At 43.9% G+C, this 22,860-nt stretch overlaps 1 protein-coding gene across 2 annotated transcripts in view; it reads right to left on the bottom strand.

Moving 5' to 3' along the window:
• Positions 1–4,308: 4,308 nt before the first annotated feature.
• The window catches only part of EP300 (EP300 lysine acetyltransferase), a 67,768-nt gene continuing 49,216 nt past the window's right edge, over positions 4,309–22,860 (bottom strand). For both annotated transcript variants that reach the window (XM_080661744.1, XM_080661745.1), the window contains 12 exons: positions 22,005–22,085; positions 19,913–19,969; positions 19,364–19,441; positions 17,126–17,193; positions 15,917–16,067; positions 15,669–15,815; positions 14,934–15,047; positions 14,022–14,187; positions 12,706–12,870; positions 11,088–11,249; positions 7,066–7,347; positions 4,309–6,636 (listed from right to left, as the gene is read on the bottom strand). In XM_080661744.1, coding sequence (XP_080517870.1) covers positions 4,447–6,636; positions 7,066–7,347; positions 11,088–11,249; positions 12,706–12,870; positions 14,022–14,187; positions 14,934–15,047; positions 15,669–15,815; positions 15,917–16,067; positions 17,126–17,193; positions 19,364–19,441; positions 19,913–19,969; positions 22,005–22,085 — 3,661 coding nt within the window. In that variant the 3' untranslated portion in view covers positions 4,309–4,446. The remainder of the gene's footprint in view (positions 6,637–7,065; positions 7,348–11,087; positions 11,250–12,705; positions 12,871–14,021; positions 14,188–14,933; positions 15,048–15,668; positions 15,816–15,916; positions 16,068–17,125; positions 17,194–19,363; positions 19,442–19,912; positions 19,970–22,004; positions 22,086–22,860) is intronic.

Here is a 22,860-nt window from a genome sequence, read left to right as displayed (position 1 = left end):
ATATTTCACAGAGAGGAAGGGAGAGGGACAGAGAGCCAGAAACATCGATGAGAGAGAAACATCGATCAGCTGCCTCCTGCACACCCCCCACTGGGGATGTGCCCGCAACCAATGTACATGCCCTTGACCGGAATCGAACCCGGGACCTCTCAGTCCGCAGGCCGACGCTCTATCCACTGAGCCAAACCGGTTTCGGCTATAAATGCAATTTCTTAAATAGATTAGGAGCTATTCAGATTTCCCTGAGCCCCACACCTTTCATTTAGTCTGTGTTTTACATTTGCTCGGAACAGGAACAGGACCCGTGTCCTGTGTGTTAGATAACTTGCAGTCTCACTAGGGCTTCTCTCCAGGACAGGAGATGATGTTGACTTTCTGATAAGCCTTTTACTGACTGTGAGATCTTGAGTAAGTGATTTCATCTTAGCTGTAGTTTTCTCATTTGTCCGTTGGGGCTGTTTGGGGGATTTAGTAAGCTAAATCAGTGAGAGCACCTGGAATACTGCCAGCCCCCAGTGGGTCACTTCCTAGGTTGATATGTTAGAAACAGCCCAATTTGTGGCTTTGAGCTCGTCCCAGCTTTTCATTGTGGTAATTTTCAAATACACATTAGTATTGAAATTATGTTCTTGTATTCCTGACTCTAGAATAATCTCTATTTTGCCTCTCCTTAGCACTAGCACTATCTCTGGCCCGGGCAAGGACAGCTTTCTTTCTCCCTTCCCATTGAATTACATTTCTTCCCTCACTTCCATACAATATTGCAGTGAAATGTGGTCTAATGCTCCAACCTACATGTCTTTAGTCAGAGGCTGGAAATTTACTGCTTGGAATTCTAAATATTTCCCTTTTGGGGATTCAGATCCTGGGTCCCTAGTCACAGGAAGCAAAGTGGGGGGATGTCTTTCTGTCACAGGCATTCACCGTCATCTACAATCTGGTCTCAGCCAAGTGGTTCTGAAGTGCTGTCCTCAACAGGATCTAATTCTGCACTCCGCTGGGTGCAGTTCCTCACTCCTCTCCAAGATCCATTTAAATACTAGCCTTTCCAGAAACGTTCCCAATTCCCATCAGCCAGGTGCCCCCGCCCCCATTCTCAGAACCTTGTTCCTGCTTACACCAGTGAACATTCTCTATTTCATCTTATTTCAGCATCATTCTCTCTTTCCTAGATCTCAGCCTGGCTTGCTTGAGGGCAGGGCTACATCTTGTCCATGTGTACTCTGTCTGGCCTGGCAGATTGTAGCTTCAGGTACATCTGCTGGACCACTGACCTGAGCAGGTGTGTGCTTGATACACTTTCTGGGGAGGGCTCTAAAAATACTGACAAGTTAACCTCACATTAAGATACTAGTTATTTTTGATGAGACAGTATAAAATAGTAATAAAAAGGAGTTTGAATAACAAAAAAAGACCTGACAAATGATGTCAAAGCAGCTTACTAACGGTATTCTAATTTTTCAAACTTGTTCATAGCCAATGTAATATGAAGTTGAAGGATCAGTTATCTCTCAGTTTTTATTTATTTTTAAAAATATATTTTGCCCTAACCGGTTTGGCTCAGTGGATAGTGTTGGCCTGCGAACTGAAAGGTCCCAGGTTTGGAGGCAGCAATGAACGATTCTCTCAACATGGATGTTTCTATCTCTCTCCCTCTTCCTTACTCTCTGAAATTAAAAAAAAAAAAAAAAAAAAATATAAATATATATATATATATATATATATATATATATAAAATCATCTCGATTTCAGAGAGGGAGAAATGATGAGAATCATCAATCGGCTGCCTCTTGCATGTCTCACACTGGGGATCGAACCCACAACCCGGGCATGTGCCCTCATGGGAAACTGAACCATGACCTCCTGGTTCATAAATTGATGATCAACCACTGAGCCACACCAGGGGAGCAAATTTTTTAAAAAAAATTTAAGAAAATATATATTTTTAAAAATATATTTTATTGATTTTTTACAGAGAGGGAGTTAGAAACATTGATGAGAGAGAAACATCAATCAGCTGCCTCCTGCACACCCCCCACTGGGGATGTGCCCGCAACCAAGGTACATGCCCCTGACCGGAATCGAACCTGGGACCCTTGAGTCCGCAGGCCGATGCTCCATCCACTGAGCCAAACCAAACCGGTTAGGGCTAAGAAAATATTTTTATTGATTTCAGAGAGGAAGGGGGAAGAGAGAAACATTAACGATGAGAATCACCGATTGGCTGCCCCCTGCACGCCCCCCCAGTGGGGATGAGCCCGCAACCTGGGCATGTGCCCTTGACCAGGAATCAAACTTGGGACCCTTCAGTCCACAGGCCGATGCTCTATCCAGTGAGCCAAACTGGCTAGGGCTTTTTTTTTTTTTTTTTTTTTTTTTAATATATTTTATTGATTCTTTACAGAGAGGAAGGGAGAGGGATAGAGAGTTAGAAACATCGATGAGAGAGAAACATCGATCAGCTGCCTCCTACACACCCCCTACTGGGGATGTGCTCGCAACCAAGGTACATGCCCTTGACCGGAATCGAACCCGGGACCCTTCAGTCCGCAGGCCGACGCTCTATCCACCGAGCCAAACCTGTTTCGGCGTGGCTAGGGCTTTTTAAAAAATTCTTACCTTATGTTATTTTTCCCATTGATTTTAGAGTGGAAGGGAGAGAGAGAGACATGGAAGTAAGACATGATTGGCTGCCTCCCACACAAGCCCCTATTAGGACTGAGAACCTGCAACCAAGGTACATGCCCTTGACCGGGAATCGAACCCGCGACCTTTTGGTCTGTGGGCCAATACTAACCATGGAGCAAACCAGCCAGTGCCTCATTTCTTTTTAATACCTGGCAAGTACTGGTCTCACTGTTCTAATTAGCTCTCTCTTACTTAGCCTTCCCGTCTTATTTTCACCCATTTTCTTTTCCTACTACACCCCATCTCCTCCCCACCCCTTGTCCTCTTGCTTGGCAGTTGGCAACCACCGGGTGTGACAGAAGAGGGATGTACTGTAGCCCTGTAAGTACTCCTTTTCCCAGAAACTACTGTGACTTAGTTGCTCATCTTCATCCCTGTAAGATAAGGTTGACTGGAAGACCGTGAATCATCCATAGGGGTCATAGAACATGTTAAACGCTAAATAATATAAACTCAGACAAAACTGACGTTTGGCTGGTACTTGCAGTGTTTTTCCCTGAATGTTGGACACGTTCATCCAAGTCCGTTTTTAAGTTCACTTGAATATCCAGAGGCTAGGCTGGAAGTTAGTGGTTTTGCCTTTTCCCCTGAACCCTATGCATCAGGGACTTAAACTGATGCCTTCTAAGACAAAGTTGTGTCGGAAAAAAGTGAAACAAAGTTAGCTGTCTGTCTCACACAGTTTATTTAACAATAGGTAATAAGAAATCAAATTTAACAGTCTATACAGTGATCCAAAGTTCATATTTATAAGTAATCAATTTTAATTGCATGATTTACAACAGTTGAGGGTTTTTGCTTTCTATTTTCAAGTTTTACAGAAAGTGTGTGTGTGTCAGGGGGCAGGGTCAGGAGGAAGAAAGCAAGCAAAGAAACCCCAGGGACATTTTGCATGTTAAAATCATCCCAATGGAAGTGTTTCTTACCCTCTTTTTAATTTTTTTTCTGTTAGATGTAAAAATAACAAAAAAAATCTTCCGAGAAACAGAACCACAGTATATAATACATCAATTTGGCAGCTGCCCCTGTATATTTTGAAAAAGTCATTTTTCTCTCTACATGTACAAATTATTTTAATACTTGAAGTTTTTACGCTCAGACTTAAGGAATAGAAAATTTTCTGGAGCACAAAAGTTGACTTGAGGGGAAGGAAAGATTTTTTTTTTGTTTCGTTTTACATTTTAAAAAGAATGAACATCTTTGCACCCAGAGAAGAAAATTGGTATTTTAATATATATTTATATATATTTATATATATATATATAGAATGTAATTTTAAAGTAACATTAACCCCTTTTGTCCTCTGGTTTTAGAAATGTTCTTTTTTAACTCTTCCATAAAGTGAGGAAAATAGGGAAAAATGTCAACCATCTGCACCAGTAAATAATAACTATTAATATTACATATTTTCATTAATTTAAAAAAAATAATAAAACCTATTGGAGGTGCAAGGCAGGAGCACGTGGGTGGCTTCACAGGCCTTAGCGTCCTCCCAGTGCACACTTGAACCACACACACAAAGGGGGACAAGGCTGGTGGTAACCAGCACTAACAAAAATATATTCTTTGTGTTCTATCATCCCTCAGGTTCATCTTGCATGTTTGCTTTAAACCACAAACAGCTACTGCACAGTTCGTATGTGTTCCAAGGAAAATTGTCTTTTAGGCTAAGAAAGTTTCAAAAAAATTGTTTTCAGTACAAAACAGTCTTGTTAAGAGAAAATAATTTTTTTGCTCCCAAAATACTACAAGGTGTCTCTAGTGTATGTCTAGTGTACTCTGTGAGAGGTTTGAATTCAAGTCTGAGTTATCGGTGCTGAGTCCCAGGTCCGTGGCGCTTGCACCATGGAGGTTTGCCATGCCTGGATTGCCAGTGAGCTGAGAAAGCATTGAATTCTGGTCCGGGCTGGCAAAATGCCCTTGTTCCATGGGGTTGGCCTGGGCAGCTACCAGTCCCGGATGTGGAGAGCTGGTTTGTGGGGAAACGTGGTGTGGAGAAGGCTGAGGTTGCATCCTTGGGGAAGGGCTGGAGTGGGGGGGCTGAGACTGCGGCCGTGGAGAAGGGACAGGCTGGGGAGAACGCACTTGATTGGAGAGAGAAGAAGGGATCTGCTGGCCTTGTAGGTGTGGGGACTGAGCCTGATTTGGGAGCATATGCTGTTGGGGGCTCATGGGGTTGGGCTGAGCAGGGGACCCCATCTGTTGCTGAAGGAGTCGCTGCTGGTAGGCCTGCAGACTGGCTCCAGCCTCGGCTCCCAAGGCCTGGGGGAGCTGGCCCATCTGTCCCATGTTTCCTTGTTGCATCTGCTGCATGTGATGCTGCATCCTTTGCTGCTGCTGCTGCTGCTGCGGGGAGTAGCCAACTCCTTGGGGCTGCTGGAACTGGCTGTGGTTGGCCATCCCAGGGCCAATTCCGGGCCCTGCTCCCTGCTGCTGCATCATCTGCTGCCGTCTCAGGATGTCTCGGAACTGTGCAGGCATGGCATTGTGGTTCATGTTCATCTGCTGAGCCTGGGGACTCATCCCGCCCATGGGTGGCTGCATTTGCTGCTGCGGTTGCTGCGGGGGCAGGCCGGCCCTCTGGACACCCGCCTGCATGGGAGTCATGTTCTGCATGGCTGGATTGGAGTGGACCCCCTGCTGAACAGGCATGGCAGGGGGCTGCAGCCCTGGCTGGCCCTGGGGCAGGCCAGGCTGCCCGGGGAGGTTTTGTGGATTAGAGTTGGCGTACTTGGCAGCCCGCTGCTTGATGAATGCAGCCAACAGCTGGGGGTTGGCGTGAAGGATACTAAGCACCTGTTGCTGCTGGAGGGGAGAGCTGGGAGACCTGAGAGTCCGCAAAAGGTTTTGTAAGGCTTGTTGAGACACAGTGCCTGGTTTGAGAGGGCTCACACCGACCTGGCCCAATCCTGGTTGGGGAGCCATGTTCAAGGGCTGACCATGTTGGGCCACTGACATCATGGCAGGCCTTGGCATCCCGGACTGTAGTTGTTGGGGCTGAGGCAATCCTCCTTGGGCCCATGGTGGCTGTTGCTGCATCCCAGGGGGCCCCATCCCTGGCTCCAAATGCCCACTGGGGCCTCTGGCCATGGGAGGTGGGTTCATACCCATGGGGGCCATGGGGGCCATCTGGGGCATCTGGTGCTGGATTGGCCTTTGGAAAATCTGCACATGGGCCATCTGGCGCTGCGTCTCAGCTGCCCTCTGAATCTGCATTGCCACTTCCACTGCTGCAGGTGGGGGCCCCGGGAGGGGTGGCTGAGCTGTCTGAGGGGGGGTCGGTGGGGTCACCTGGCCGGGTGCTTTACCTTGGGACACAGGGCCAGCAGCTTGAGTCCTGGGCAGGTAGGGTGGCATGCTGTTGGGAGGGGTGGGCTGAGGCTGAGAAGGGGGCTGGGGTTGGGGTGTCTGTGGGGTGGTGGGCTGTTGGCTGGTCGGCGTGGTTGGAGTGGCAGGAGTTGGGGAGGGCAGGCCCTGTTGCTGTCCCACCACACCAGTCCGCTGCATGCTGGCCATCCTCCTGCGGAGCATCTGGGCCTGCTGGAGCCGGTGCTGCAGCTGCTGCTGCCGGAGCTTTTGCTTGATGTTTAGGCAGAACGGCACAGGGCACTTGTTCTCCTGGCAGTGCTTGGCATGGTAGCAGCAGAGGGCGATGAGCTGCTTGCAGATGGGGCACCCTCCGTTGGTTTTCCGTTTGCAACCCTTGGTGTGCTGCACAACCCGTTTCATCTTCTGGCAGGAGGGCAAGGAACAATTGGCATTTCGGCACTGGCAGGCGTGGACCAGAGACTGGATGCAGCGCTGGATGCTCAGGCGGCGAGAGTCTCCTGGGCTCTGGGTGGCCGCAGCCTGCTGGTTGTTGCTCTCATCATCTAAGCCGAGACCTAGTTTCTCCATTTTGTGGTCATGGTTTTTAGTGTTATAGCAGGTGATACACAAATCGTAATCCTAGGGGGGAAAAACACAGGTTAAGGTCAACTCTCCAAGACTGAAGTCATTCAAAAGCATCTATATGTATAAAAGCCTAAGCGACCATCCGACCAGTAGCTATGATGTGCACTGACCACCAGGGGGCAGACGCTCAATGCAGGAGCTGCGGTGACTTGGCAGCTGTGGTTCTCGGGTGATGCACCCGGAACCAGAGAGGAGGGAGCCCGATTCCAGGGTGTGTCACCTGAGAACCACCATCTCACAATCCAGGACCCCTCGGGGGATGTTGGAGAACCGGTTCTGGCCTGATCCCCACAGGCCAGGCCGAGGGACCCCACTGGTGCATGAATCCATGCACCGGGCCTTTAGTTTTACATCTTCTGCTCGAGCTCAAAAGCCCCTTTAGTGCTACCACTCAAATACGAAGGCCAGGCCCCCAGAACCCACCTCGCAGACTGTGCAATGCCAGCGCGTCTCCACATGGTGCTTGCACTCGTTGCAGGTGTAGACAAAGCGGTCCTGGCTCTGCGTGTGCAGCTCCACCAGCATGCACATGGTGGACCACTGCGCTCTTCGGAGGGATGAGAACTCCAGGTGCTTGTCCCTTGCGAGGGTGAGGAAGGCATCCCGCCCATCCATCAGGTCGCAGGGGATGAGGGGATCAGGGTCAATGATGGGAGGCAGGGAGTTGGCGGCAGGGCCAGCGATGAGACGGATAACAAAGAAAACCTGCAAAACAGATGATCTCATTCTGACTCTGGAAGAGAGCACCACTCTGAGCTGGGTCAGTAACAGCAGACAGGTGCGTCAGACCAGACCCTGTGAGGCTGATGAACACTGAGTCAGACCGGACCCTGCCCCTCCTGCTTTACGTGTCTCTGGCCTCTCTGAGACTGTCTACAATGGGCCTAAAATCTACACCTCATCTTTTCTACCCCATTCAATAATTTCTTTAAAATGAGAACAAACAGGTCAGGTATAGTACATGTACAGTGGACATTTCACCTCAGAGAAGTCTACTTTTAAGATGCAACTCATGGTTTAATCTGAATCTAATCACGAGAAAGCAAGAAAAATCCAGAATTTTACAAAAACAATTGGCCTGCGCACTTCAACAAAATGCCCGCATCATGAAGAAAATAAGGCTGGGAGCTAAGGCATGGCAGCTCAACATGCTCCCTCCTTAACTGGATCATACAAGGACCAGGCATTAGACAGTGACACTGAGTACGAAGCCATCGCTTGGCCAGGCAGAGGGTGTCTTCTTTTGCAGAAGGCACTTGCTGAAACAGAGATAAAGGAAATGCAGCAAAATGGTAGCCATTGGTGACTCTCAATGAAGGGTGTGGGAGGAGGTCCTTTATGAAACTTCCCTGTAAGTTTGAAACAACAAAAATGGTGGGGGTGGGAAAGATAAACAAAGCAGAATCTTATTCCTTGCTGTAGCAGCAGCAACTGTTTTTCTCATGGAAGTCTGAAAACACACAACACCCATTAATTCTCATTACCATTAGGGCAGTGGTCGGCAAACTCATTAGTCAACAGAGCCAAATAGCAACAGTACGACGATCGAAATTTCTTTTGAGAGCCAAATTTTTTCAACTTAAACTTCTTCTAACGCCACTTCTTTAAAATAAGACTCGCCCAGGCCGTGGTATTTTGTGGAAGAGCCACACTTAAGGGGCCAAAGAGCCGCATGTGGCTTGTGAGCCGCAGTTTGCTGACCACTGCATTAGTGGAAAGGCTGCAATAAGAAGCTGGTATATATGTGTTTGAAGTTAATTAGAACTGTGCCAGTTTTCCAGAGACTAAAACCTGTACAAACTAGCAGTGAGACTCACAATAAGCTTGGGAAGCCATGTTCGCATAAAACAAGTCCTTTAAGGTAAGATACACAGGAGAAGAGAGCACACCGAGTAGAGGCAAATACCAAACAGATGCCAGAAGTTAAAAGCATAAAGCGAGGATTGTGATGGGTGCCTGACGTTGTAATACTGGGTTTAAGATTGTGGCTCAAAGCAAGAAAGAGCGTTTGAAAATGTGACACAGAGGAAAACACTGACTCTATAACAAGTGGGGAATGCCTAACCCAGTGGTCAGCAAACTGCGGCTCGCAAGCCACAATGGGCTCTTTGGCCTCTTGACTGTGGCTCTTCCACAAAATACCACGGCCTGGGCGAGTCTATTTTGAAGAAGTGGCGTTAGAAGTTTGAGTTTAAAAAATGCGGCTCTCAAAAGAAATTTCAATCATTGTACTGTTGCTATTTGGCTCTGTTGACTAATGAGTCTGCCAACCACTGGCCTAACCCATTCAAAATAGAGGCGAACAAAAACCAGCTGGTGACTCCCTAGGAAATCTGCTCCATGACCAACCCTCTAATAACAACCATGATTGAGTCCATTGTAGGCCACAACCCTGTAGCTAAGACAGTACTGGAATTTAACCTGAATCGACCACCTTAGATTTTAATTCCTAACAGGTGACTACTGCTACCTACATTTTTTTTTTAATATATATTTTATTGATATTTCGCAGAGAGGAAGGGAGAGGGATAGAAAGCCAGAAACATCGATGAGAGAGAAACATCGATCAGCTGCCTCCTGCACACCTCCCACTGGGGATGTGCCCGCAACCAAGGTACATGCCCTTGACCGGAATCGAACCCGGGACCTTTCAGTCCGCAGGCCGACGCTCTATCCACTGAGCCAAACCGGTTTTGGCTGCTACCTACATCTTAAATAGCGGGTATGTTCTGTGACTTTTGTTCAATGTAAGTCAAACCTATCACTACGGGACCTTTCCCAAATGCTCTGTTAGGTTAGAATTTTGTGACACTACATATTGCTCTAAATAGCTAATTATCACCTCAGAAAGGCACCCATTAGAACTAAGAAACTCTTCCGTTTCACTAGCATGGCTGAGGCAATAGTATTAGTCCTCTATCATTGTAGGCTAGCCTGCTGACCTTACTTCTTTAGGCTTCAACAAAGAAGGCATGGGGGGTCCAGCTGGTGTGATTCAGTGGTTGAGCATTGACCTATGAATCAGAGGGGCACAGTTTGATTCCCAGTCAGGGCATATGCTCGGGTTGCAGGCTTGATCCCCAGTAGAGGGCATGCAGGAGGCAGCCCATCAGTGGCTCTCTCTCATCATCCATGTTTCTCTCTCCCCCCTTCCTCTCTTGAAAGCAATAAAATTGTGTGTGTGTGTGCGTGTGTGTGTGCGTGCATGCGTGTGTATACACACACACACATTAGAGGCCTGATGCATGAATTTGTGGGGTCCGGCCAACCTGGCCAGGGGGAGGGAACATGGGCCGTTGGCCGGCCTGCCTGCTGGTAGAGGGGACAATTTGCATATTAGCCTTTTATTATATAGGATGTACACTGAGTGTATATTTAAAGGCACTGGGGGTAGAGTAATGGTGTATGGGAAAAGATATTTTCAAAAGCTATGTATGTCAATAGCTCTACAATAAGTAACTCTCTAAAACTCCAGCCTTCAGTTCCCTCTCCACATAATGAGCCACTTCCTGTAAGAACTTGATTTATGATGTCTGAACAGAGTTGAACTGAGACATTAAAAATCAGACATGAATTACCCTTTAAAGATTTCTCTCACCAATGATGATGTTGAAAGGAAAAAGAACCCCAGCATACCCTACAACAATTAGGTCATTTAAATGATGAAATAATTCAAAGTTTTAACTTCTCTGAGAAGAGGTTACAAGTGTATTTAGGAAAGTTTAACTTTTCTTCTTCAATTCTCTCCACCTCCCAATTCACTTTCAGGAAGGTCAAGTCAATATTCTGATTCATTTGTTTGGCCAAAGTCCCATTACAGACAAACTGGAATGGCCAGTGGTGTTCTAAGGAACTTGGTCTAAGACAACCTCCTGAACAATGGTGACCCAACAAGATAAACTATGCTTTCAAAATCCACTGTCATGTGCCACCTCACAACTGGGATAGATTCTAAGAAATGCATCATTATGCGGAAGTCACAGTGTACTTCCACAAACCTAGATGTGTGTGCTGTACTTTTACACGCCTGGCAGCGCTGTAGGTTTGTTTACACCAGTGTCACCATAAACCTGAGTCATGGTGCGCTGACATTACAACAGCTGTCATGTTGCTAGGTGGTAGGCATTTTTCAGCTTCATTATCTTATGGGACCACCATTGTAGATGCAGCCCACCACTGGCCAAACGTCACCAGGCAGCACATGACCGTGTAAGACACAATCCAACACCATCTAGGTGTATGACAGCTGCAAACCAAAGCAACCTTATCTTCCTGTTCTTATCAAGCACCCTAGCCATCCTCTTCCTTCCTTCTCATTCAAACGACTTCTTCGTTCTGAATTTCCAACCGGTGAGCGGGGGCTCACATCGTACATGCCACCCACGGTGGGCAGTTTTGAGAAGTCCTGCCCTGCTTCCCTCCTGTTCTCGGAGGCTCCACCTCACCTCTTTGTGCTTCTCCATGGTGGCATAGAGTTTCTGCGAGAGGTCGTTGGACACATTGGGCATGCCTGGCTTCTTCTTATTGCCTCTACTCAGGCTGCTCTTGTTTTTGCTGGTTTTCTTATTATTCTTCTTTTTAGCATTTTTGCTGTCTCCCTTTGTCACCTGCAGGATAGCAGAAAGGAGACAAGAAAATGTTAATGTTTTGTTAGGAAGTGATTGGAATAATACGAATGGTAAAAAAGACTCCTTTCTTTGAAACTAGAAATCATATTATGTCTTCCACCAAATGCTCTGTACTCTGTTTTTAAGCTGTTATTTACAGTAAACATTTTCTCCCAATGAAGAATCCCTGCACTGAGACCCTTCATTAAGGCAACAGCAGTCTTGGCTTTTTGACCAGAAGAGCCCCATAGTTTGGAGACCCTTCAGATCCAGCAACCCTATCTCAGAACTGAGGATGGGAAACAGGAGTGGCAGTATGGGACAGGGAAGGGTGCACAGAAGTGGTGAGCCAAGGACTTGGACTCATTGCCATATACTCACATTCTAGAATTTTATGGACCTTCTTGAAAAACATCCAATCAATGAATTTAAACAATAAGGCTGTAAAGAGTTCTACAGACTATTTAAGGATGACTTTAGAAGGCCAAACTAAATGAGGGCAATTCTAGACGTGCTGTGAGTAAGTAACAGACTGGAAAAGTCCTCAGGTGATCCTCCTACAAAACCAGACTCTGCACACAGGGGACTAGTAAACTGTGGTCAGGCCCGTTTTTGTTATTAAGAGGAAAAAAAAAAAAAAAGCGTCGGAGACAATATATGGCCTACAAGCCCCCAAATATCCATAACCTGGACCTTTAGAGAAACTGAAGTTTACCAGCCCCCTTCTGATTCTCAGTTATCAAGGTTGTCAGTTATTCAAGGTTTCCCTTCTGTTTCCACGATCAGCTTCCGTACTGGAAATACAAGAGTCCATTTACAAAGGGGGGTCTCATGCTAAGAGTTTAAAACCACAGAAATAGCCAAAACCAGTTTGGCTCAGTGGATAGAGCGTCGGCCTGCGGACTGAAGGGTCCCGGGTTCGATTCCAGACAAGGGCATGTACCTTGGTTGCGGGCACTTCCCCAGTGGGAGGTGTGCAAGAGGCAGCTGATCGATGTTTCTCTCTCATCGATGTTTCTAGCTCTCTATCCCTCTCCCTTCCTCTCTGTAAAATATCAATAAAATATATTTAAAAAATAAATAAATAAAACCACAGAAATAGAACCTCGGTAACTTAGCCGATATTTCCTGCCCAATTTAAAGAGGCCTTTCAGCCCTGGCCAGCACTGTTCAATGGACAGAGTATCGACCCCGAACTGAAGGGTCATGGGATCGATTCCAGTCAAGGGTACCTACCGGGTTGCAGGTTCCCTCACATCGATGTTTCTCTCTCTCCCCGCTTCCCTTCCACTCTCTAAAAATAACCTCCAGTGAAGATTAACAAAGACAAACAAAAAATTAAAGAGCTCTTTCACACCTGAGAGCTGTAAGACCAAGTTGAAAGTTTACGCTCACTCTGGTTTTAGATGAGAATCAAGGTGTACACAGGCTGGGAAGGAAAATGAAAAGCCCTTACATCTGTGCTCTCGTTACTGGTGTTTTCCTCTCGCTTCCTCTCTTCCTCCTCCTGTTCCAGTTCCTTGATGCTCTCTTCCAGAACATTGGGCCAGAAATCACCTTCAAAGTAGGGCAATTCCTTTGCACTTGTTAACCGATCTTCAGTAGCTTGTTTAAAAATATCCTGTGAAAATATCCAGGCACAAAATAAAATTTCTATTTTTTTTTTTTAAAGGCACGTATTATACAAAAGCAGTCACAGCTAAAGCACATACGAAACACCAAGGATTAAAATGCCTTCTAGTCCTGGCCGTGTGGTTCAGTGGTGAGTGCCTGCCCCTGTGCACTCAAGGGTCATGGGTTCGATTCCCAGTCAAGGGCATGTACCTGGGTTGTAGGTTCAATCCCGGCCCCGGGGAGGGGTGCATGTGGGAGGCAACCAATCACAGATGTTTCTCTCCCCCCCCAACCCCAATTCTTTGTGAACAACAACAAAACAGTATAAAAAATACCCTTGGGTGAGGATCACAAAAAAAAACAAAACAAAACAAAAAAACCCACCTTCTAAAATAACGGCAGATTTTTTTTATCTAAGCATCATGCCCAGGAAGACATTTAGTGTCATAAATAGTAAAAGGGCTGTCTCAAGTTAGTACTTCCGGTTTTCTTTTTCCTCTACCCACAAAGGCAGGAAGATTATCTGCCTTATATAGCCAAGTGGTAAATCATCCTGCCAGGAACAATGGCAGAGGCATCGTCATTCACACATGGCTCTGACCCCTCCTGATGACAACGGCAGCGCCCTGTGAGGCCCGCCTGCCTCGGCCCCTCCGTGGGATCCAGCAGCTTTCACTGAGCAGTATGTTCAACACAAACACTACAAACACCAGGAACGACATGGCTCCAGAGATTCTGCTGTGCTGCTGGGATTTCCTCCCCAAGAGTGAAAACAGGTAAGAGATTCAGCACAAGTTCTTATTTTGAGAGACCCTATCATTAACAAATGGCTATTAAGAATACATTCTTAGTCAAATCTTTAAAACAGAAACTTGTTGATCTAGGATTCTTGTTTTTCTTACTTTGAAAAAGTCTGACTATAGAAAAGAGAATATTAAACACTGATACATTCAACTGATTAGATTTGTTTTTAAACATTTTGCCAGATATGTCATCTTAATAACCCAAGCAAAATAAAAACGTTACAAAATTAGCATAATCTGAAAGTTACGTGGAAGAGGGAGAACACACAGAAGCTTTTTAAGGCAGTTAAGTGCAGAATGCAGAGCAGCAGGATTAGCACATTTCCCCGTCCATCACTCGCCCACTCCTCCTGACCTTGTAGTCGTGGACGATTCGCTCAGACACGGACTTGTCAAGCATCTTTTTGTACCACTCCTGTAGTCGCTTGGGCTTGGGTATCTTCTGGTCCGGTGGATGGCAATGGAAAATATAGTCGTCTCCTTCACTTGGGGGACATGCCCAAATATGCCCTGTTGTATAACTAACAATACAAAGAGAAGGAACATTCAAGAGAAATGATCAATTCTGGGAAGAAGGCCACACTAAACTATAAGGTGAAGTCAAAAGAGAAACCAATGATTCGCCCTCAAGACAATACAAAGTAGATAATCCAGCATTAGATCCAAGTTCTTAGGCCAGAACTAGGCTAACCCACAGCAGTTAACAATGGAGCTCACATTGCCTAGTGCTTCTTAGAGGTTTCATGGAGGCTAGTTGTTGGGGCGAGGGGGGGGGGGCGGGGGGAAAAATCCAAATTTGCATTTAAAAATCAAATGAAAGCTACAATGCAAAGGGAAATCCATTTCAATAAGAAAGCTAAACAAAATGCAAGTTGTTGCGAAGAACAGCCTGCAAGGTGAGGTGTAAGGAACCAGTCTGACAAATTTCTGTATCCACATCTCCTGACCTCTGCTTTTGGTTTTGATTCTCCGGCGTAAAAGGATCAATGCAAATGTTCAAGGTTTTGGTCCTAACCGAGTAACAATCAACTCTGAAATAAAACTGTACCAAAGAGCTTAACTCAACAAAGTAAAACTAATCTGGGATGGGTGTAACATCAAAGCTCTCCAGCGAAAGTAAAGTTCCAATTCTGTGAAAACCAAAGCTGAGAAAAAAGGGTAAAAAGTTATATATTTGTACGTTTGAATTTATATCTTACCACAATACCACAGCGGTAATTAATTTAAACCATTTTTTAAAAATGCCATTTGTTATTAATACGCTTACCCTAGTTTCTTGACATATTCTAAATATCCGATTAGGATTTCATAATAGACTGCAGTCCTCAAGCATTTCGGGCGGAAGAAGTGAACACTGTCGAGGTATGATATGTATACTCTCCTGTAACAAGTGGGGAGAAAGAAACCAAGGCGGGTCATCACATGATTTCTTACCAATGTGGCTAAAAATACATGCTCTCTCTTCATGTGTTTTAAAGCTCACCTTGTCAACATGGTATTACCGTCAGGTATTTAAATGACTAGATTGTGAACCCTTTAGGGGCGCTTAATGAGCCTAAGGCTCTATTATAATCTCAGCACCCAGTAGTGCCTGAAACATAGTGTATCAACCAATATTTATGGGTCCAAATGTATTCTGGCAGCATTCTTATTCTGGCCTTTATGCTATTTTGGAAACAAATTCTAAGCCATATTTCTACTTGATCTGCATGACATTCTTTCACATACCTCTCAGCAAGGTACTATCTGGATTTAAGCCCATTTTCTGAAAAGGAGTGTTTGTTTCCCATTCCAGGCTGCTATGCACAACCCTTTCCTTATTAATATGACCAGAGAAAAGCAGTATTGAGCAGTACTTTGTGTTTTTGGTTTCATTTCAATACTACACTTGAGAATTTGCATTTCCAAACCACGTAGATCAAACACGTTCTTTTGCCCATTTTGCCTTCCATCTAACTACAAGCTTCCCCCCACCTCAGAAGGCAGCGCTAGTAACCCTTACCTCTGGTTGGGTGGAGGGCAGTCCGAGCCATACTCCTGAACATGCATGCCAAAGAAGCACAAGTCAACCCCATCAATCTCTTCAAAGGCAAAGAGGGCTTTGGTTCGGTAGGGAAAGGATTCTGCCATCTCTCCACTATCCACAAACCTACACAATTCAGATCGGAGGGAAAACACAACACGTCGTTCAGATCAGAATCAATAGTAACTGTGGGTGAGCAAGTGTGGATCCACAGGAGAAGACGATACCTCGCTTTCATGCCTGGTTTGACTTCCACAGTTTTGTCAGAAGCATGAACGACACGAACAGTGACTTCTCCTGACTCGGGGTGATTCTGTCTCCTCAGAAAATCATTCACACGATTCTCTAGAAAGGTGCCAAGCCTAGTGGATGGCAACCCTAGGAATGTAGAAGTTTAAAGTTCAGTAGTAACCAAGATGCAGAAGTATTACTGTTAAAAGCAAGCAATGTAGTCCATTTCCCCCCCTGGAAGACTTCATGAATTTGCATTCATCCTTGCACAGGGGCCCTGCTGATCTTGTCTGAATCATTCCAATTATAGTATGTATGCAGTCAAAGCGAGCATGGTAGTCAATACGTCTTAAATGTTATTTCCCCCAACTTTTTATTTTGAAAACTTTATTTCAGAAGTTAAAAAATGTACCAAATATCCATATGCACTTTGCCTCGATTTGCAAAACTAATTTTAGAAAAAGTTTTTTATTTTAGAGTAAGAAAAAGGTATCAATGTGAGAGAGACCAGTTGCCTCCTGCATCCACCCCACCTGGGACCGAACCTGAAACCCAGGCATATGCCCTGACCAGGAATTGAACCAGCACGGGATGATGCCCAACCAACTGAGCCACACGGCCAGTGCTGCAAAAACAATTTTACAAACGTTGGCTATTATGAGAAACCTTGCAGGAATAAAAGTGACCTGTAGGTCAGCAAAGAATTGCAAAGGCACTTATGAAACGAAACCAATACTGTGAGATAAATTAATACTAATATAACATTTTTAACCACCACTTCCCCCTCTCCCCCCCAGCCCAAACCCTCAATTGAAAAGGTCACAGGTCTGAAAGCAGCCCCCGCTAATGGTATGGACAAAACTTAAGAGAACCACTCATGGAATGGCAATTCTGGCCAAAAATTTCCACACCTGGCCCCCATTAAAAAGTGGTCCAAACACAGAGAAATGCAGAAACAAGAAAACAAATTCTCCATTTTACAAACCCTGATCCCTACAATGTTTTTCTTAGGTCTAACGAATTTCACATGAAAAAGTACACTACAGTTCAATTCTAAGTACATACATTATAGAAAAGTTATTTATTTTTAGTTTGGTTAAATATTTTAAATAAGATTGAAACAAAGCAATTCATTTTAGATAGCTTATTCTTAACTATGCTTCAGTGAAGTTTTGCCAAGCTGTACCTGTAAAAATGAAACTTACTCTTAGCAGAAAACTTGTTTTCTTTCCTAGTTCGTGCAGTTTTCTTTAAACAGCCATCACAGACAAACCTAAAATGTAAATAAGACTTTGCTTACAAAACTTAGAGAAACAAAGTAATGGATACTACATAATCTAGCTTATGTACTGGTATGTGTCAAGTTAAAATTCAAAAGATGACTTGGGAGAAATAGAAACATTTTAAAATATGTAACAAAAAGTTAATACAAACAGTATGTGAAGAGCTTGTAGACACCATTCACATATGGAAAAGGAAAAACCTAATTGAAAAATAAAAGACATGAAGAAATGTGAAGGGCATATAAACTGCCTTACATGTGAAAATGACGATGGATTACAGATTAAGATAGGAATTTTGGTTTTTGGCAAAATTTTGGTATCAGTCTGTTTGCTTCTGATGGATATTTAAGTGAGAACATTCAGAAGTACCAATAGATTTAAAATGTACATTTTTTTAAAACCCTCACCTGAGGAGATTGAAAAAAATTGATTATAGAGAGAGAGGAAAGGAGAGGGAGAGAGAAAGAGAAAAAGAGAGAAGCTGCCTCCCATACAGGGATCAAACCCGCAACCTGGGTAAGTTCCCTGAATGGGAAATCGAATCCGAGACCTTCTGATGCACGGGACGACGTTCCAACTAACTGAGCCACACCGGCCGGGGCAAAACGCACATTCTTTCTGCTCCTGCAGTTACATCAGGAAGTGCACCTGAGCTGCATTTCTCACAAAAACCCGAGAGGCCATCAGCTAGCTGAGTGGTCAGAAGGTGCAGGAATCACTGCCAATCTGTTAATTATTCTCACCCACTCTGTAACTAAGGAGAACACTAAAAATTCATATCTGAAGACAAGCCACATAAATATCAACTACTACGAGTTTCCTGAGTTATTTTCTGGAAACTTGTTAGCTTTCTCTTTCCTGTGACCTTCAAACCAGCATCAATAATCCAAGAAAAGAGCAGAGGACAGTATAAACAGAGATCCCAGCCTAACAAGTCCATTGATACACACTCTCCTCCTCGTCCCCTTCCCGTGGACAAAGCGGGGACTAGCCCCATTACTGGAGAGTGAGAAGTGGCCCAGAGCAGTAGCAGGTTAGGTGTTCCACAATATCCACTTCAAAGTCAGTGAAGATGGGCAGCCTGGATAAGTATGTGCAGAATATTCAGAAACAGAACATTGGCCCAAGAACAGCTAGTTAACTAAGTCTGTATCTAGTCACTTTATGCAACTCTGCCTTTCATTGAACAACAGCTATGTGTCTTATTACTATAGCCATTAACCTTACTGCCCAACCTCCCAAAAGATGTTTAAATCTAATCCTAACGAGGGTCACCATTTAATATACTATTCAGTGTAATGTTTTCTCAGAGGGAAAAAGAGGTGTTCCCTTAGCACCCTTCATATCTGTATCTTCTAATTTTTCTAATGCAGTATAAGCAAACATTCAAAATTTGGTAAATTTAATTGCATCTAACACCTCCTTGCTAGTTTCCAGGTGCTAGAGATTTCTTGTTACCTCTATTCATAAATCTTTAAAAAGCATTTACTTTTAATGTCACCAAAGATCACAAAATAATCCTATATAATAAAAGGCTAATATGCAAATCAACCAAATGGTGGAATGAGTGTTTGCTATGACACGCACTGACCACCAGGGGGCAGACGCTCAACACAGGAGCTGGCCCCTGGTGGTAAGTGCGCTCCCACAGGGGGAGTGCCGCTCAGCCAGAAGCCCTGAGCCAGACTCATGGCTGGTGAGCACAGCGGTGGTGGTAGGAGCCTTTCCCACCTCCACAGCAGTGCTAAGGATGTCCGCCTGCAGGCTTAGGCCCGCTCCCCACGGGGAGCAGACCTAAGCTGTCAGTAGGACATGCCCCTGAGGGCTCCCGAACTGCGAGAGGGCCCAGGCTAGGCTGAGGGACATCCCCCTCCCCCAAGTGCATGAATTTCATGCACTGGGCACTGGGCCTCTAGTTTAAGATAAAAACCAGTAGAATAATTGTATATGGATTAAAAAACTGCATGCAAACAAGAGAATGATTTTTTTGATTCTAGGTTATTTAATGTTTTAAATCTGGGTTTAAATTAGCTTTTCCCAATCCAAATAACGATTTTAAGAGACAGTAACTTTAAAGATATGATATAATCATTGCAAAGACAAAAAACTCATTAAGACTCAGGATGAAGAAAGAGTCTAGATAAAATTCTGGTGTCTCACCCAGATGGCCAGATGATCTCATGATGAAGGACACAGATCTGATGCATCTTTCTTCCACATTCTGTACATTCAACAAACCTGGAAGTAAAATGCCAAAATATCTAAAGACTCTAAATAATAGTTTTTAAAAGATCTTTACTGTTACAGGTAGAACAAATTTCAAAGAAATTAAATGTGACATTTTAAAATGATTCCTACTTCCAAATGAGTCTGACACCACCCCAGCCACTCTAGGAATGCCTACCACAGTGGTATATGCCAGCGCTCTGAAAGGCCTCACCACAAAGGAGGGCCCGTGAGCTTGTGTGAAAAGCAGAGGACAACAGGGAGAGAACACACGGCCCCGGGCAGAGGGAGCCTGGAGCTCCCCTTGGGCCTATGCAACACCAACATTAGGTCGCTGTAGTGAAGTGTAAACAAATACTAACTGTGATGTAGACATCTCCATTTCTACCACCTGTGTTAGTAAGTCATCTCACTGGCCATGCAAACCAAGAAAATGAAGAAGGAAAATAAAAGTGTACTGACTCTTCAAGGAAATCTACTTACAGTTCAGGATCCAGTGTGTCATTTTTTCTCTTGGAAAACTGTTCTTTATTTATCGTACTAAAGAGAGAGAGGGACACAATGAGAAAAAGCGATGTAGAAAGGTAAGCATTCTGACCACTGTTCTATCCCAAGGAACAACTCTCATACGATAAGTGGTTTATTTAAATCTTTTGAGAATATACTGAGCATACATTAAGCAAGTACGTTCTTGGCTCACACAAAAAGCATGTTTACGTAAAGGAATACCTATGTTTTTGGAAAGGACTTTAGAGTAAATCTATTTCTCTTTGTAGGAAGTGGAGAAACCAGGAAGAACTTTGAAACATAAGGTAATTCTCCTTTTCCTTTTAAAATCTCGCCTGCTACTCTTAATTTTATGTATTTTTGCCTTTTAATAGTTTAATGTTCCTAGACTGAACTAAAAAAGATGGTGTTAATAGAGGCAACTAAACCACTATTTAAAAATACTCATTTTTCAGGGAAGTCTAGTCAAATAACTTTTTATATTAATGGAAAACTTCAGTATCAGAAAAACATATTTTAGTTTTAAAGGTTAAAATTCCTTATTTTATAGTAATTATTTAAAAATTTTCACATGGCCTCCCAACCATCCAGAACTGGCACACCACACTCTCTGACAGCCTCACAAATACAGAAGCGAACATTCTTACCATTCTCCATCCACCATAAACTTAAGGGGGCCCAACTCTGCCTACTGTGATTCTTCTTCACAAAAATGAGACACTTCCACATTTAAATGGTTTCCTACTATAGTCCAGCAACACCTCGCGACATGGCTTGAGACCTTGCTAGTAACACAGACTCTCTGGTCCGCAGCATCTGAAGGCGGTTTCTACCCTCTTCAGAGCCACAGATGCACTGTGGGAACACGTGGCAAGACACTCAACAGTGCCAACAGTAAGGCTGCCTTCCTCTCCTGCATCAGGGAAACCTAGCTAGAGTCCTGGCTTCCCTGGGTTAGCCAAACGTCAGAAAATCTCCATAAGGCTCAAGGGACCTAGTACCTACTCCCCAGATCAAAGCCTGACTGTACTAAATTGTACTTCAACGGTGATTAAAGTTAAAGTGCAACTTCAAAAAACCCAATTTGGAAAAATTAATGTTTTTCAAAGAAGCCCTATTTTACTAGTAACACAACAATTCCATATTTTTTTTAGAGTGCTCGGAGCTGCTTCTGTTTATTATGGGTTAAACCAGAAAAGAAGCTGAAGAATATTAAAAGTACACCAAACAGTTCTTTCTTCCTAAAACAGTCCAAATTGGAAATACAATGTCTGTCTAAATCTCAGAGATTAGAAGTACTCTGAGCCCTGATCAAAGTCAGGGTGCGTGTGGGAGGCAAGCCATCGATATGTCTTCTTCACATTGATGTTTCCTCTCTTCCTCCCTCTATCCCTCCCTTCCTCTCTCTACAAATCAATGGGAAAAATATACTGAGGTGAGGATTAACAAAAAAACAAGTACCATGAGGCAGTTTGGGACATGTTTGAAATTTTTTTCCTTGGCATTTACCAAAAAATAAGAACTTGTAAGATCTCAAAAAGCCCAACGAAGTCTGTAAGTCACTCTTAACAAAGGTTGTTTAATACTATTCACAATTATAGTGATTTCTGTATTATTAACTTAGATGAGAAGGCTGTAAGATTTCGTTCAATTCCCCTCAAATTCAAAACTGTTAATAACGAAGTTCCCTGGCACTATACACTTTCAACATTTAGGAAAGAAGCTGAGTGTTTCCTTATAGAAGAAATATATCTAAAATGACCACCCAGTATTGATGTAGTCCCTCAATCAGCACTAACAGAACCGATAGAAACTTTCTTTATCTGTGCTAACCAATATGGCAGCCACTAACCACAGATGTCTATTAAGCATTTAATAAGTAGCGAGTGCAAGTGAGAAACAACTTTACATTTAATTACTTTTAATTAGTTTGTGTTTACATAGCCACCTGTGGCTAATGGCTACCATATTGGACAGCATAATCCAAGACTACTCAGAAGCCTGAGCATAATCACCTGACAACAAACTGAGACTAAGATGGCACTTTTGAAAATAAGCAGGTACTTACGTTTGAGGCTGGGAAGGGTCATCCCCCAAAGAAACGCTCTCCCCTTGGATTTCATTGAAACACTTCTCACAGAAATGATACCTGTCGGCAAGAAGGCCATACTGGGGTGAACTGTTCCGTTCACACAACACAGCCCAAGCCAAGCAACGAAGCCACCAATCACAGCAGGCCAAGGAGGGGGACGGGAGCAGAGAGCAGGTCATCAACGGCGACAAGGACATTCAATGATGCAGATTTATGGGCCCCACAGAATGGGTTTTGTTTTTGGTTTGTTTTTTTGTGTTTTTTTTTGCAATCAAAGCCAAATGCAGACAACGACAAGCATGAGGGAGGGAAAAAAAACAAAAAACAAAACAAACGCAGAAATGAGGGATTGCAGGATAACAAAACAATGCAAGACAAGACAACACAAAGCAGAAAGCCAAGGCAAAGCACAGATTAGCATTAAATATCTCAAATGGGATCACAAGTAGCAAATAAAGTTTCACTTACACAGACCTACACCCTCATCTTAGTAATTAATACTAATTGGTACAAATTAATCAGAAGAAGGAAGGAGAATAAATATACTGGGGAGAGAATAATTGCCATCCTGTTACCTTAACATTATTTTCACACACTTCTCCCCACTTCTTAAAAAAATAAAAAAAAAATCCATTATGGATACAGTACCAGGAACAACTTATCCAAAAACAATTGTGGGTTGGAAAAAAATTTCTTTTTGATCCCAAGGAAGCCACATTAAACACAACATTTTTCAATGAAAAGTCTGCACAAGCAGTTAAATACGGTCTGTAACCATCAATTGACATAGTTAAAAAGATAAAAGGAAGGCAGTGGTGTGTGTAGATTCCTT

Source organism: Plecotus auritus, assembly GCF_963455305.1.
Source record: "Plecotus auritus genome assembly, chromosome: 3".
NCBI lineage: Eukaryota > Metazoa > Chordata > Mammalia > Chiroptera > Vespertilionidae > Plecotus > Plecotus auritus.
Note: the sequence above shows the minus strand (reverse complement) of the source record. Positions and strands in the feature narration are given on the sequence as shown.